Below are 14729 nucleotides of genomic sequence, written 5' to 3' on the forward strand. Positions count from 1 at the left end.
AGGCAATGCTCTCTAAGATTGTGGGTGTAGTTTCCCCTGGCTCATATATGTGATGACATACTGTGCAAGACTCTGCCACTGAACATCACAATGGCTTCAGGCAGCAAATCAATGCTAGGAATCTTGAATAGCTAAGACTGTATTCAACCTTATTGATCAACGCAAATTGACAGGATTAATTCTGAATAGTCCAATTTATACGTGACCTGGTATCTATCTAATGGGCTCAGGATTAGAGAAGTCAAGGGACCTGATCAAAAAGGCTACTCTGGACAAATCAGATTGGCCCAAAGCATGGATTGTTTATATTACACTCCATAAGTGCTGCCTGTCCTGCTGAGTTCCTCCAGCATTTTGTGCAGTGTTATGCACCTTTCGGTGTCTTAACTTACTAAAAGTGTTGCATGGCTGGCTACGCCTGCTAGTCAACAGTTGGAAATCCTGATGTTGGTTCTCACTGCCTGCCAATGTTTATTTAAATAGAATTTTAAAATCTAGCGAATGAGTTAGTGAATTCCTGAGTTCAGAACCAAGATGGTTGATATCATGGTATTAATAGTGGGTCAGAGGCAGTGAAGGAGGCACAAGACACCAGACTGAAGATTGTAACAAAGATATAGAAAATAGAAACCAGGAAATCCTCATATTATTAACAATAAAACTGAGCAGTTAAGAGTGAAATGTTGAAGAAATGCACCATATTCAATTGAGGATTGCTTCTGGGTCTTGCTTGTTTAATACAGTGCTCTGAATGGAACAATAAATATCAATCTTGTGCTCAATTCTCTTTCAGACTTGCAAACACATCATTATAAAAGATATGAATATAATCATCTTGGACATGAGGTGATAACGTGAGACTACCACAGACATGAAATCGGAATAAGTTATTTCTATCGTAAGGACACAAATGTTACTTTCAAATTTCAATGGCCAATTTTGGCCAACTGGATTATTTAAAGCCTTTTTGTATATTCATGTTACAAAAAATGTATACCAATGATTAATATTTTTGAAATGCACCAAATATTTCACAGGTATAATGTGAGATGACAAATGCTAGTTATCCTCAAGAGCGTTTCTAAAGTTGAACTTGGACTTCAACTAGAAACCAATAAATATGAATTTCTTTGGTACATGCATTTTTCTTAATTTTTTTTGAGTTTGGAACTATGGCCTATAATGAAAATAGACTTAAAAAGGGGAAACGATTCTATATTACAATGTGTAAAACTCCTGTTGGAGTTAACATTACTCCATTGATTTTTATGATGCAGATTTGCTGGCCACCAGCGACGTCAGTATTTCCAGTTGGACATTCCCAGGCATTGTTTACATGGATGTTGGACACCATTAAGAGAACAGGCCACAACTGAATTCAGAAATCTACTGGACTGCTTTAAACAAGCATCTTGTACAACAGTTTCTGAAACCATTTTCTTTAATAGCAATATATTCAAGACAATTGTATCCCCAAATGATGTAAAAGCAGAACACATCTTAGTGAAAAGAAATACAGGAAAATGTGGATGGGTTATAAGGGTAGCAATGGGAGACCTTTTAATCTGAAGTCAAAAGCTTCAAAGTAATTTTAAAATGAAACTAGTGCCACTGAACCATTGACATTTTGAAATAAATAAACCAAGGTGCAGGTTTAAATTTTATCTGGTATTCTTGCTCTGTTTATGTCAAAGTAGTTAGACATTAACTAAATAAATAGGTATCAAATATATTTCAGGAAACGAGTCAATTTGTGAAAATACTGGCGGCACATTCTGACTTTATTTAAAAAACTCCCATTTGTTCAGTTAAAGCTACAGGTAATGTTTGGTGACAGAGCAATGGAATGAAAACAGACAAATGTTTCTCTTGTTGCACCTTCACAGTTTTTTTGTTGCAACAAGGTACGGAAGAGGGAAAAAGAGAGGGAGGCGGGGGAGAGAAGAGACAACAGTTTAAAAGCATTTGCGGTGTACAATAGATGGACCGGCCTCGTCATATTCGGGCTTGCTAATCCACATCTGCTGGAAGGTGGAGAGTGAGGCAAGAATGGAGCCACCAATCCATACTGAATACTTGCGCTCAGGAGGAGCAATTATCTGTTAATAAAGCAACATAACAAAGTATTAACTAATTTATGCTTGTACTTTTCAGTCACAGCATAGTTAATTAATGTTTGCTTTGTATTTGACTCTCGGGTGTTGACTTGTTGAAATTCTCATTTAACTTAAACTTTTGCTTCCCATCACTGATCGGACACAGACTGCCTTTAGATCATCCCCACTAAAATGTTTACCCCCTGACGTTGAGCAGCAGCACACCCCCATTGTTGGTTGCAATCAAAAACTGTGTGAATTATCAAGATTTCCTAGTTATCCATAATGTGATTCAGGTCAGACTTTTAAAGTGTATTCAACATTAATTTTATCAGATCTGGGATATAAAAATACTTAACTATAGTAGAGCTGTCTCTCTTGTCATTAAGTAAATAAATAGAGTAGGTATCAAATAAAGGGAATTGCATCCCAGCAGTGGAGAGGGGGGGAAAGAAAGGCTCATGTTAGCTTTTAACAGGTCATAAAATACATTCACTATTCAATTTTTCCAAGTTAAGCTTTGTACCTGTGTTATATGAAACTGAAAATAATACGGTAATATGAGACTTAGAACTGATAGCAGTGTTAAATACTTCACAGTTTTGAATGCAAACTCTTAAAAACTTATGCTATGGCAAATGAACCAATTCTGTAACCCTAGGGTCTATATACAGTTATATTTTGTTTCATTAGTTATTAAGTTGCATAAAGATGCCAAAGAAACTGCAAAACCTAATGCAAAATCAAACTCAATACAAGAGAAAAGTCAATTTTCTCCATGGCAGTTGTTTGACTATAGCAAAATTCGGGTTGGTTTTGAAAAGTTCTGGCTTAAGCATGCCTAGGAAAAAATCTATCCATTCCCACATCAAGCTGCCCATCTGCAATTAACTGCCACAGATAAGGTTGAACTGGCAGGAGCTCCTAACACTTTTTATGCCATGCACCAACACCAATAAGCAAAGGGTCTGAACCGCAGGTTGGGAATTCCTAGTTTAAGTATTGTTTTTCTGGGAGATCATCAGAATTGATGGTATCACGAGATCAATAGTGACAAAGCATGAAATAACACTGCTGTTTCTTTTCCTTAAAAGTCCATTCAACTGACCTTGATTTTCATGGTACTGGGAGCCAATGCAGTGATTTCTTTCTGCATACGGTCAGCGATACCAGGGTACATGGTGGTACCTCCAGACAGTACGTTGTTGGCGTATAAATCCTTCCTGATGTCGATATCACACTTCATGATACTGTTGTATGTGGTCTCATGAATACCTGCAGACTCCATCCCTATCAAATAAGTGCTACAGTTAACCCATGGAAAATATAAAAATTGAGAAGTCTCATATAAAAAAAGATTGTTTGTAAAACGTACCTCGGCATTCTGATTTGCCTCTGTAAAGATCTGAGCAACTCAGCATTTGGTGTAGGCTGTAAACACCAATGAATGAAGTGGCTACCAAACGGGTAATTCCCTTGTTTATACATTGGCACCCCACCCACTGTTTTGCAAAGCAGTGTTTCCAGTATTCTTGTGCACTTACACGTTGAAGACCTACAACATTATTGATTTGGCGAGAGAGCTATCAACAACTGACCACAAGAATTTCAGTGTAGTAGCTTGAAGCAAGAGTAAACTTTGGGTCCCTCAGGAAGTCTGTTCTATCAGCCATCGTTTAGGATTTGGTTGGACCCAGAGTGTGTTTATCGCAGTCTTTGGAACACAGTCTGGCCTTTGGCTGAGAAGAACTCTTTTGTTCAGTCATGAAATCCAATATTGTCTCAATTTCCAGTATTTCATTTATATGTGCAACAACTAAAATTAACTGTAAAGTAAATTGAGTTTGCATCTGTGATAGGGTTATGTGATCATCCCCTAATCAATTTTGAAGCAGAGCTAGACAGTGTGTATGTTTAGATCCTTCTAAGGAAATTGAAGTAGCAAATGTTTGTAATTATAAAATCAACTCACCAATGAAAGAAGGTTGGAAGAGAGTCTCAGGGCATCTGAAACGTTCATTGCCAATGGTGATGACCTGGCCATCAGGCAGCTCATAACTCTTCTCCAAAGAGGAAGAGGAGGCTGCAGTGGCCATTTCATTCTCAAAGTCGAGAGCCACATAGCAGAGCTTCTCTTTAATGTCACGGACAATCTCGCGTTCAGCTGTGAAACAGAGGAATCGCACATAAGCTCTCTCTTAAATATCGTTTGCCGTGAAACAAAGGAACAGAATGTTGTCATTTGGCCCATCGTCTCTGTTCCATCATTTGATCATCCTTGAGATCCAATAAAGGGTTTATTTGATCTGGTGGTCCGGCTAATTTTTAAACTGCAGAGGCTACCGTCTGTGCGGAGGGCGACTTCACTAAAGTGAAATTGGTAAAAGTGTGATCTAAAAAAAATTGGAACTATTGTAACCAGTTAAATGTTAAAATCGAGATGTTTTGCAGTTGGGGGAGTTGGAAGGACTGCATCCACCATCAGCAGAGCATTGGCATTATAGAGTTATAGAACAGAAACAGGCCCTTTGGCCCATCCAGTCCATGCTAACCAGTTTTTTCTGACTATCCCATTTATCCCACCCAGACCATAGACCTCCAACTGCTCTCATCCATGTACCTATCCAAATTTCTCTTAAATGCTACATCTAAACCCATATCCTCCACTTCTGCGGGCATTTTGTATTTATTTACTTATTGCAATGTAGAAAGCAATTTGGCCCATCAGATCTAGCCCGCCCTCAGCACAGCAATGCCCATCCTGCAACCCTCTTGCATACCTGCCTTATCTTTGATTCTTCTGCCTGACTTGGGGATAACTTACAATAATCAACTGGTCTTTGAGATGTGTAAGGAAGCCATGCAGCTGAAGGAAAACTAGCAAATTCTGCACACAGAACATCTGAGGTTAGGATTGAACCTGGGTCACTGAGTTGTAAAGCAGCAAAATTAATTACATCATCCATATTTACCCCATTGCTGGTCAGTATCCTGCTGTAGGCGCAGGTTGCTGTTTAATTGCCTAGGCTCTTCAAAGGGGAAAGGTTGGACTTGTGTTGGAGTTCAGTCAAGAACTCCCGGCCTGCAGAATGGGATTTAAAGTGGGCGAAGTTCTACCTCTGTTTTATTTTCCAAATTCTTGGTGGGGTGGGAGTTGAAAAAGCTTGAGGGCAAATAAAATTTTAGCCGCTTACATCTGAAGCTAAAAAAAAAATAACTGGAATTGTGCTTCTAAAAAGAGTGATTTGAAATTAATGTTAAAATATCTTCGTTGGGAGTCTTGTGGCCCTGCTGTTAATGTGAGTTCGTAGCAATCGGAGAGCAGGTTGTTAAATTAAAGACGGCCTATTACCTGTAGTGACGAATGAATAGCCGCGCTCAGTGAGGATTTTCATGAGGTAGTCTGTGAGATCTCGGCCAGCCAGGTCTAGACGCATGATGGCATGGGGTAGGGCGTAGCCTTCGTAGATTGGCACATTGTGGGTGACACCATCTCCGGAATCCAGCACTATACCTGCATACGGGCACAAACACTGGGTCAGAAGCAGCCAGGGGTGATTCCATCTCCCCACTGACGGTTCAGGAAACGCTGCTCCCACTTACCGGTTGTACGGCCGGAGGCGTAAAGGGATAGAACGGCTTGGATTGCAACATACATGGCTGGCACGTTAAATGTCTCGAACATGATCTGGAAAACAACCAGATGTAAGAGTAATTACAAAAATCTGTTGCATGGCTGGTCAGTCGAAAATCCTGATGTAGGTTCACATTACCCGCCAATGTTTACTTAATGGGGTTTTTAAAATCTAGCGAACGAGTTAGTCATATAGAACACAGTATAAGACCCTTCGGCCCGCTGCGTTTCGCCAATCTTTTACTAAAATCTATCTAACCCTTCCCTCCTATTAATTATATAATCGATGTACCTATCTAAAGGTTTCTTAAATGTATGTGATGTATCTGCTGCTATCTCGTTAAAAAAAGTACTTAGCTCTGACATTCCCTCTGTACTTTCCTCTAATCACATTAAAATTGTGCCCCCCAGTATTAGCTGTTTCCGTCCTGGGAAAAAAAGCCCCTGGCTGCCACTCCGTCTATGCGTTTCATCATCTTGTACACCTCTTTCAGTCACCTCTCATCCCCCTTCGCAAAGAGAAAAGCCCTAGTCAGCCTCTCCTTATAAAACTTGCTCCCTGAAGCTCTGGTACACGGTAGAAGGAACATGGTTGTATTAGGCGATGGTCGAAGATTGACTGAGCTACCTGGGTCATCTTCTCGCGGTTGGCCTTGGGGTTGAGGGGAGCCTCGGTGAGCAGAGTTGGATGTTCTTCGGGAGCCACTCGAAGCTCATTATAGAAAGTGTGGTGCCAGATCTGCAGAAAGAGTGACCACAGTTTCAAAATACTGCTCCGCCCAAGCGTACTTCACATTTTGACACCGATTACAACATTACATGTTCAGAATTGTGCTCAGCTGAGCTGGTTTAATGGCTCAAGAAGCATGCAAATAATCCCTTGCCTTCTCCATATCGTCCCAGTTTGTGATGATTCCGTGCTCGATGGGATATTTCAGGGTTAGGATACCTCTCTTACTTTGAGCCTCGTCACCTACATAGCTGTCTTTCTGGCCCATCCCGACCATGACGCCCTGTGGGATTAAACGGAACAGGTATGATGCATGTGCTTAATTGAGGAGTCTATGCACCTACTGTCCTAGCAGTCACAACACGAATAGGTGAAATCAGAATCAAATGAATATGCTTTAATGCATTTAGCAGCTTGTCCTTGATCCCCAGTTTGCAACGTTCTCCATTCTTTCCAGTTCTAGATATATTCATCCCTTCTTACAGATGGCATGTTAAGCACAGAAAAGCCAGGTTACAAAACGCAGGGAAGTGCCGGGAATAACAAGCAGATCATTTTCTGTTTCCATTTCACAACCGCATCAGCTTCAAATTTTTAATTATGGGGATCTATCGCCCGGTCCCAAGTCGTCTCTGAGCCTTGTTCTTTTCCCTACGTTTCTTTTCCAAGATTTTATTGCAATTCCCTCCACAAATCTACCGTTCAGTCTGTTTTCATCCTCTCTCAGTCTCTTGGTCTTACAGAACCACACGACACTGTTTTAGCTCGTTGCTTAGCCCCACCACTCATCTCTTCCAACACCAGTCACCGACCTCCTCTACACAGCCTACTTGGTCTCTCCTTGCTTCCCTGGGCCCTCTGCAACTCAGTGGAAGTTCTAGTCACCACACCCCCCGCCATTCTAATCCTCAGAACTCTCCTGCGACAACGTCAACTGAATTCAGTACATCCAGTAAAATATAATCTTTCAATTATGCCTCTAGGATCTCGCTGCTCTTTCAGCCTCGCGGCCGAGACCCTAGGAAGGCTGAGGACGGCTAACCTGGTGGCGGGGGCGGCCCACGATGGAAGGGAAAACCGCGCGAGGAGCGTCATCCCCGGCGAAGCCAGCCTTACACAGTCCGGAGCCGTTGTCGCAAACCAGCGCTGTGCTTTCCTCCTCGTCACACATGGTCGTCCTGCTGAATCTAATGGAATAAAGGGTAGAAGTAACCAATAGTCCGACTCAGAAACTACTGTTTAGCCAGCGGGTTCGTATGTCTGATGGGCATAGTTATCTCCCCCCATAAACTCCTTAAATTAATATAATCCTGGTTCCACAATCATAATCTATCAAGAATGGGATAGGGATAAACTGGAACTTGGAGGTAATAAGCTTTGCATAAAATTGTATTCGAATGCCATTGTCTCTTTTAACGTTGTTTGAAATCGAGCAGTCCTTGGATAATTTAAAAAATCCATCAGAAATTCTGAGGAAGTGCTCGTTCCATTGTACAGGTCCTTCAGTGTGTTAAAGTCGGACTTTGCATTCCTCAAGTAGCCAGTAAGTCCCCTGCTCAGACTGGAAGTCCAAATACATGGAAGGGCCCTTCTTTAAACGTGTTTTTTCCTAATTAGGAAATCCCTGCAACCCTGCAAAAAAATTCTCTTTAAGTGTGTGTTTTTGGAACTTGGCTCACAGCGCCTGTTGCCTTTTCTCTGCACTGACTCCAGGCTTGCAGTGCTAACAGTGACCAGAGAGGCGCTGGAGACGGCTGAGAAAGAACCATATTTAGTAAAAGAGTAACCCTAGAATCCACAACACCGAGCGAAGCCAGGCTAATATATTTCAACAATCGGGTACGAGACAAGCTAGTCCAAAGTGATCCTCCGCCAGATCCTGTCCCGACTGGGCACATTTACCAGATATGGGAAACACTACTAAGAAAATTAACCGATTCCTGTTAAAAATGCACACGCCCACACAGTGGAATTCTGACGTTCGAAAGAAAATAGTTTTTTAAACATTAAATTGCCACTGCTGGGCATCCAGCTACCTGATCGAGGCCACACACTTGCACCGTTACATAAGGAGCCTGGAATAAAATTAACATCGACTCTGTGGCAATCTTTGAAAGGAGCGAACCCCCACCCAGGGTACCGAAACTCTACATAGGCAATTGCGGGGGAACCAAGTGCTATTTGGAGAATCAGAAAAGGTAACGCATCGGTGCCTCTAACAAATTCAGCGCACGCCAGAAAAAAAACTTACTTCGGACAAATGTTTTCAAACATTAGTATTTATCAGTAAAAGCAAGACCAAATTCTTTCTTTCTCAACCCAAGTCATGCATTGTCGTTTGAAATCACCCATGCTGCTTCAGAAGCTAGGCTGTACTTTAAATCCTTCTACTAATGTTAGTAACCAAGATCAGCAAACAAAAAACATTGAACTTCCAATTTACATTTAAATTATTACAACGAACTAGGTGATGGTTTCAATTTATAAGCACACAGTTCTTCGACAAGCCCTCTGCTACTAGCATTTGCCCAATTAATAAAACTGTTAATTGCTTGAAAGTGAGTAATGTACAACTGCAGATTAACCCTTGCCTGGGACTCACCCTGTCGGTGCTTTGCCGGGGTCCTTTTACTCTGGGATGGTGCACTCTCCCTCCCTGGTTTGTTAAGTTTTATAGCCCGTGGGTCTCGTCACCCATTGCCTCCACCCACAGCAGCCCCAAAAAAGGACCAGACCCCAAGCCTGTTTGCACGGACTCCTACAGCCATATACGGTTCTTGCACAAAAGCACTTAGCTGGGTGGCCGAGGAGTTTCGGTGCATTTTATTGCATTCCAAGTGCTCAGCCCCATCAAACTAACGGGAGTATCAGCGCCTAATATAAACAGTTTCGAAACGCAGGAACAACTACAAATATACATTGACAGGCGCTGATATATTCACCCCTGGAAACGCTCAATTATTCTCTGTAACCAAAAAGGCAAAATAACGCCCCAATGGAAACAGGTTAAACTCTCGTTATATTTTAAACTCGGAAATGGGAATTGAGATTTTTGCACATTAACTAACTTGGGCAGATGTTGCGGCAACGTGAAGTTTAAGTTCAGTGAATAGGGTTCAATGCAATATAGTTCGTAGGGAGATCAAAATATCCATAGATGGTAAAGACGAAGTGATGGCTACATCACTTTTAATGGAAGATTTCAGTTTTGGGGATTTAAAGTGGTAACACTGTAAAGGACATATATCAGCAGTTGTGTTTCCTGAGGACCATTGCCTCGTTGGTGTTTTGACTTTAAAGATCATTGCTTAATGGTTTTGATGTCATTTAGTACACCGAAGCAGCTGTCAATCAGTGAGATTGGTGATAGTTAATTTGATCCAAATTTCACCTACCCACACCAGATGCTGGATAAACAGAGAATGCAGCTTTGGAAGGCTGCAGCCAGATTTCATGGCCATCATGCTTTCCAACAAGAGAGAAGTTAGGTGCTTCTCCTGACTTTTAATGCCACTGCTTTTGCTCAGCGGCCCAACATCAACACTTGGGCTGGTGGGGAGGGAATGCAAGGTCAGAATCTCAGGTGGAATAGGCAGACAACTAGTGAGGCTTCCAGGCCAGAAACTGGGTACTTTGTGTAGCTCATCCCGAATGTCTATAAAAACTCCCCACCACTCAGATAGTATGCAGTCTAGGAATTCTTTCATTGTTGCTAGTACTAAAAACACTATATACTACCATCAGCACATTGTACTTCGCCCTGAATTTTGAAGGCCACGTACACAGTGACCATTAGACCAGAAGACATGGCTGCAGAATTAGGCCATTTGGCCCACTGAATCTGTTCTGATACTCCGTCATGGCAGATTTATTGTCCCTCTGACCCCTATTCTCCTGCCTTCTCCCTACCTTTGATGCCTTACTAACCAACCTCCCCTTTAAATATATTTGATATATTGCTCTTACTATATAGCACAGTTAATATTACTATTGATGGATTCATTCCCTCACCATTTACTGAGTTAAGTATTTATTGGGTTTATCACCTGTTGTTTTGTGGCAGCAGAGAGTACAACATACGGGAAGAACTGTAGCAAGTCATCAATACTTCTTCAGTATCACCTCCCAATCCATCAGGTCTCTATCAATATTACTGGGTCAAAGTTCCAGTTGCCCCATTACAGGAAGGATGGAAAGGGTTTGCCAGATTTACCAGCTGCAGAAGTTTACCAGGTTTACCTTGGGTGAACTGTAAGGATAGATAGGACAAAGTTGCTTTTATTTCTCTCTGGAGTATAGGAGGCTGAAGGGAAACCTGATAGAAGTTTATAAAATTATGATAGAAATGATAAATTTCTGAGGAAACTTGGAATGAAATTTTAAAATTGGTTAATACCTCATCGTTGTGTGCCGTCACTCCCTCCTACAATTTAAAGTGGTCCATAGGGCCCACATGACTAAAGGTAAGCTATCTCATTTTTATTTGGATATATCTCCCTATTGTGACAGATGTAACAATGGAGAGGTTTCATCAGTTCATATGTTCTGCACATGCCTGAGTCTTGAAAAATACTGGGAGGAAGTATTTCAGATTTTTTCTGTACTTTTTAAAGTAAAATTTAAATGAAACCCTTTGACTGCCTTATTTGGTATTGTTGGAGGAAAAGATAATACCTTGGAGACACCTGATTTGCACATTTTAGCTTTTATTTCTCTTATAGTTAGGAGGGCGTTGTTGCTTAGGTGGAATGGTGTTGCTCCGCCTACCCATGCTCAATAGCTAAGTGATGTTATGTCATGCGTAAATTTAGAGAAGATTCGTTGTTCAGTTTCTGAATCAAGATAAAATTATGAGATGCATAGATAGGATTGCCATCACTATAAAACATCAGAGGTTTATATATACTTTTGTTTTATACAGATATTTTATTTTCTGGCAGCTAGATTGAGACATTTATACTAATGCGACAACTAAGATTTGAAGTCCATTATACGTGCTTTTCATGTTCACAATAAATGCTGGGCCATGGCAGGTTTTGTAGAACAAAGGGACCTAGCACATAGATACATGAATGTGGAGACCAGGTAGTTAATGTGGTGAAGAAGGGGTTTGCTGTGCTTGCATTGTTCAGTCAATACAAGAGTTGTGTTGTCACCTTAGCTGTACAAGATGTTGTTGAGGCTGCTGTACATAGTACAGGCGTCCTCCCCTTTACAAAGGTAGAGCATTCCTATGGAACATTTCTTAAGCCGAAGTGGCATAAAGCGAAGTGCCAATAATTTACATGGGAAAAATGTTCGTAACAGCAAAAATCCTCTTTGTAATGTGAAAACAGGTTGTTAATGTGAGGTCTTTTGTAAACGTGAAGTGGCGTAAACCGGAGGACATCTGTTTGCCATTCTAGTCACAGGATGTAGGAAGGATGACATTTATCCGGACAGAGCATGAGAAGATTCTTGGGGATATTACTGGGACTTGATAATAAGCCAAGACTGGATAGGCTAGGACTTCTTTCCCCTGGAGTTTGAGAGGTTGAGAATTGACCTTAAAGATGATTATAAGACCATGAGGGATGGAAATAAAATGAATGGGCACTGTCTTTCACAGAATAGGGGAGTCTAAAACTAAAGGGCAATGTAGGTAAGACAGGTAAGATTCAAAAAGGATTGGAGAGCCAACATTTTAATGCAAAGGTGGTGAGTATATGGAACAAGCTGTCAAAGGACGTGGTAGTGATAGGCACAATTATAATATTTAACATAAATTTAGACAAGTTCATGACTTAGAAGTGATAGATGTAGGTATGTTACTCTGTTTAATTTACATTTAGAGGAACTTCAGCCACCTGCAGGGAAATGTCAGCTCAGTTAGTCAATATGGTCGGCATGGACGATTAGGACTGAATGTTGTTTACATGCTGTGTAATTCTGTGACTCTCTGACTCTAATTTAGTGAATTCAAATCACCAGCTGACATCCTGTGTGCAGAATCATACAGCCTAGTTAGCTAAACCAGTGTGATTCTATAGAATATCATACTGTACATGGCACAAAGTGACTGGTTCTGCTCCCTGCTTTTCTCTTGGAATTCCTGAATGGTGAAGATCATATCCACTATTCCATTAAATAGATGGAATCCACACTAATTTGGGAAACAGACTCTGGCAATGACTTACCCAGCAACGGAAGTACTGGAGACCCCTCTGCAGTGATCTTAAGAAGGTCACAAATATGGCAGTTCTGACCACACACGGCATGTCCCCCTCATCCCAAATGTAGAAGATGAAGTAATGGATTTGTAATATCAGTTCCTTGTTCACACGTTTTAGGACTCCTGAAAGGAAACCACATGTTCCTGAGGACTTCTGCGTTTCATTTGGCATGTAGCCTTTTGGAACAGAGGTGCTCATATCAAAAGCAGAGTCACATTTGAGATGATATTTGAAGCATTTCTTTCAGTGAGTGCTGACTGCCTCTGTTCTTGATAAGTTCATCTCCATCATGGCTGCTCTATAAGACCTAGGACACTGGAACAGAATTAGGCCATTTGGACCATCATTTCTGCTTCGCTATTCCATCTTGGCTAAGATAAGGGGCCCAAAATTACTGACAATACTCCAAATGAGGCCCCACCAGTGCTTTATAAAATTTCAACATTGCATCCTTGTTTTTATATGTTAGTCCTTTTGAAATCAAAGCTAGCATTGCATTTGCCTTCCTCACCACAAATTCAACCTACAAATTAACCTTTAGTAGATCTTGCACAAGGACTCCCAAGTCCCTTTGTTCATTAGATTTTTGTATTTTCTCTCCACTTAGAAAATAGTCAACCCTTTCACTTCTTCTACCAAAGTGCATGACCAACACTTCCCAACACTGTAATCCATCTGCCATGTCTTTGGCCATTCTTCTAATCTAAGTCCTTCTGTAACCACTCTGCTTCCTCAAAACTATCTGTCCTTTCATCTATCTTCATATTATCAGCAAACCTGGCAACAAAGCCATCAATTCCATCATCCAAATCATTGACAGATAACGTAAAAAGAATTGGTTCCAACACAGACTCCTGCGGAACACCACTGGCCACCAGCAGCCAGCCAGAAAAGGCTCCCTTTATTCCCACTCTTTACCTCCTGCTAATCAGCCTCTGCTTTATACAGACAAGAATTTTTCCTGTAATACCATGTGCTCGTAGCTTGTTATGCAGCTTCATGTGTGACACCTTGTCAAAGGCCTTCTGAAAATCCAAGTACACAACATCGACCAATTCTCCTTTGACTATCCTGCTTGATATTTCTTCAAAGAATTCCAACAGATTTGTCAGGCAAGATTTTCCCTTGAGGAAATCATGTTCTATGGTCTATTTTATCATGTGCCTCCAAGTACCCTGAGACTTCATTCTTAATAATTGACTCCAACAACTTCCCAATCTCAGAGGTCAGACTAATTGGCCTATAGTTTACCTTTCTTCTGCCCCTCTCCCTTCTTGAAGAGTAGAGTGACATTTGCAATTTTCCAATCTTCTGAAACTATTCCAGAATCTAGTGATTCTTGAAAGATCATTACTAATGCCTCCACGATCTCTTCAGCTACCTTTTTGTTGGAGGTTTGTGTAGAACTCCCATCAGCATCTTTTTACTCTTGCAATTCCTTAGTTGTGTCCACAATGATTCATCATCTTCTGACCCTATGTCATCTCTTTCTAATGATTTGATTTCATTTATTACCAACAGAGCAATGCTGCCCCTTCTGCCTTCCTGCCTATCTTTTCGATACAATGTTTATCCTTGGCAATTAAACTCTGAGCTATAATCTTTCATCCATGATTCAATGATGCATACACCACACCTACCGATCTGTAACTGTGCTGAAAGTTCACCTACTTATTCTGTATACTGCGTGCCCTCAGATACAGCACTTTCAGTTCTGTATTTACCCTATTAGATTTTGTCCACATTTCAAGGCAAGTCAAGTCAAGTCACTTTTATTGTTATTTCAAACATAACTGCTGGTACAGTACAGAGTAAAAATGAAACAACCTTTCTCCAGGAGCATGGTGCTACATGAAACAACACAAAAATACACTAGACTACGTGAAACAACACAAAACTACATTAGACTTCAGACCTACACGGGACTGCATAAAGTGCACAAAACAGTGCAAGACAGTACAATAATTAATAAACAAGACAATATGCACAGTTATGGGCAAATTACAATATAATAATAAATGATGTAAATGTAAACAATGTAAACAATGTTTTAGCAG

At 40.9% G+C, this 14729-nt stretch overlaps 2 protein-coding genes across 8 annotated transcripts in view; one reads left to right on the top strand and one right to left on the bottom strand.

Moving 5' to 3' along the window:
• stambpl1 (STAM binding protein-like 1) overlaps positions 1 to 1928 on the top strand; it is a 62422-nt gene extending 60494 nt beyond the window's left edge. For 5 of the 6 annotated variants that reach the window (XM_059947470.1, XM_059947474.1, XM_059947475.1 and 2 more), the window contains exon 11: positions 794 to 1928. In XM_059947470.1, coding sequence (XP_059803453.1) covers positions 794 to 850 — 57 coding nt within the window. In that variant the 3' untranslated portion in view covers positions 851 to 1928. The remainder of the gene's footprint in view (positions 1 to 793) is intronic. The other variant, XM_059947471.1, reaches the window with a different exon arrangement.
• On the bottom strand, positions 1761 to 9145 carry acta2 (actin alpha 2, smooth muscle). Of its 2 annotated transcripts, none has more exons than XM_059947477.1 (9): positions 9063 to 9145; positions 7503 to 7647; positions 6615 to 6743; positions 6359 to 6469; positions 5700 to 5784; positions 5449 to 5610; positions 4069 to 4260; positions 3205 to 3386; positions 1761 to 2099 (listed from the first exon to the last, which is right to left on the bottom strand). In XM_059947477.1, exons 2-9 carry the CDS (start codon positions 7629 to 7631, stop codon positions 1956 to 1958), a joined length of 1134 nt encoding a protein of 377 aa, XP_059803460.1. In that variant the 5' UTR covers positions 7632 to 7647; positions 9063 to 9145; the 3' UTR covers positions 1761 to 1955. The 2 variants fall into 2 exon arrangements, with proteins under 2 accessions (XP_059803460.1, XP_059803461.1); XM_059947478.1 differs by having other exon boundaries at positions 7577 to 7647; positions 9063 to 9102.
• Between the last annotated feature and the right edge of the window lie 5584 nt (positions 9146 to 14729).

This window comes from Hypanus sabinus, chromosome 22, assembly GCF_030144855.1.
Source record: "Hypanus sabinus isolate sHypSab1 chromosome 22, sHypSab1.hap1, whole genome shotgun sequence".
NCBI lineage: Eukaryota > Metazoa > Chordata > Chondrichthyes > Myliobatiformes > Dasyatidae > Hypanus > Hypanus sabinus.

Bases quoted from the DNA above. Each gene is read 5' to 3' on its own strand.
- acta2 (XM_059947477.1), bottom strand. From the start codon at position 7,631: ATGTGTGACGAGGAGGAAAGCACAGCGCTGGTTTGCGACAACGGCTCC. The intron at 5,611-5,699 runs GTAAGTGGGAGC...GCCCGTATGCAG, and splicing joins CGCCTCCGGCCGTACAACCG to GTATAGTGCTGGATTCCGGA. The intron at 4,261-5,448 runs GTAATAGGCCGT...TCTGTTTCACAG, and splicing joins CTATTCATTCGTCACTACAG to CTGAACGCGAGATTGTCCGT.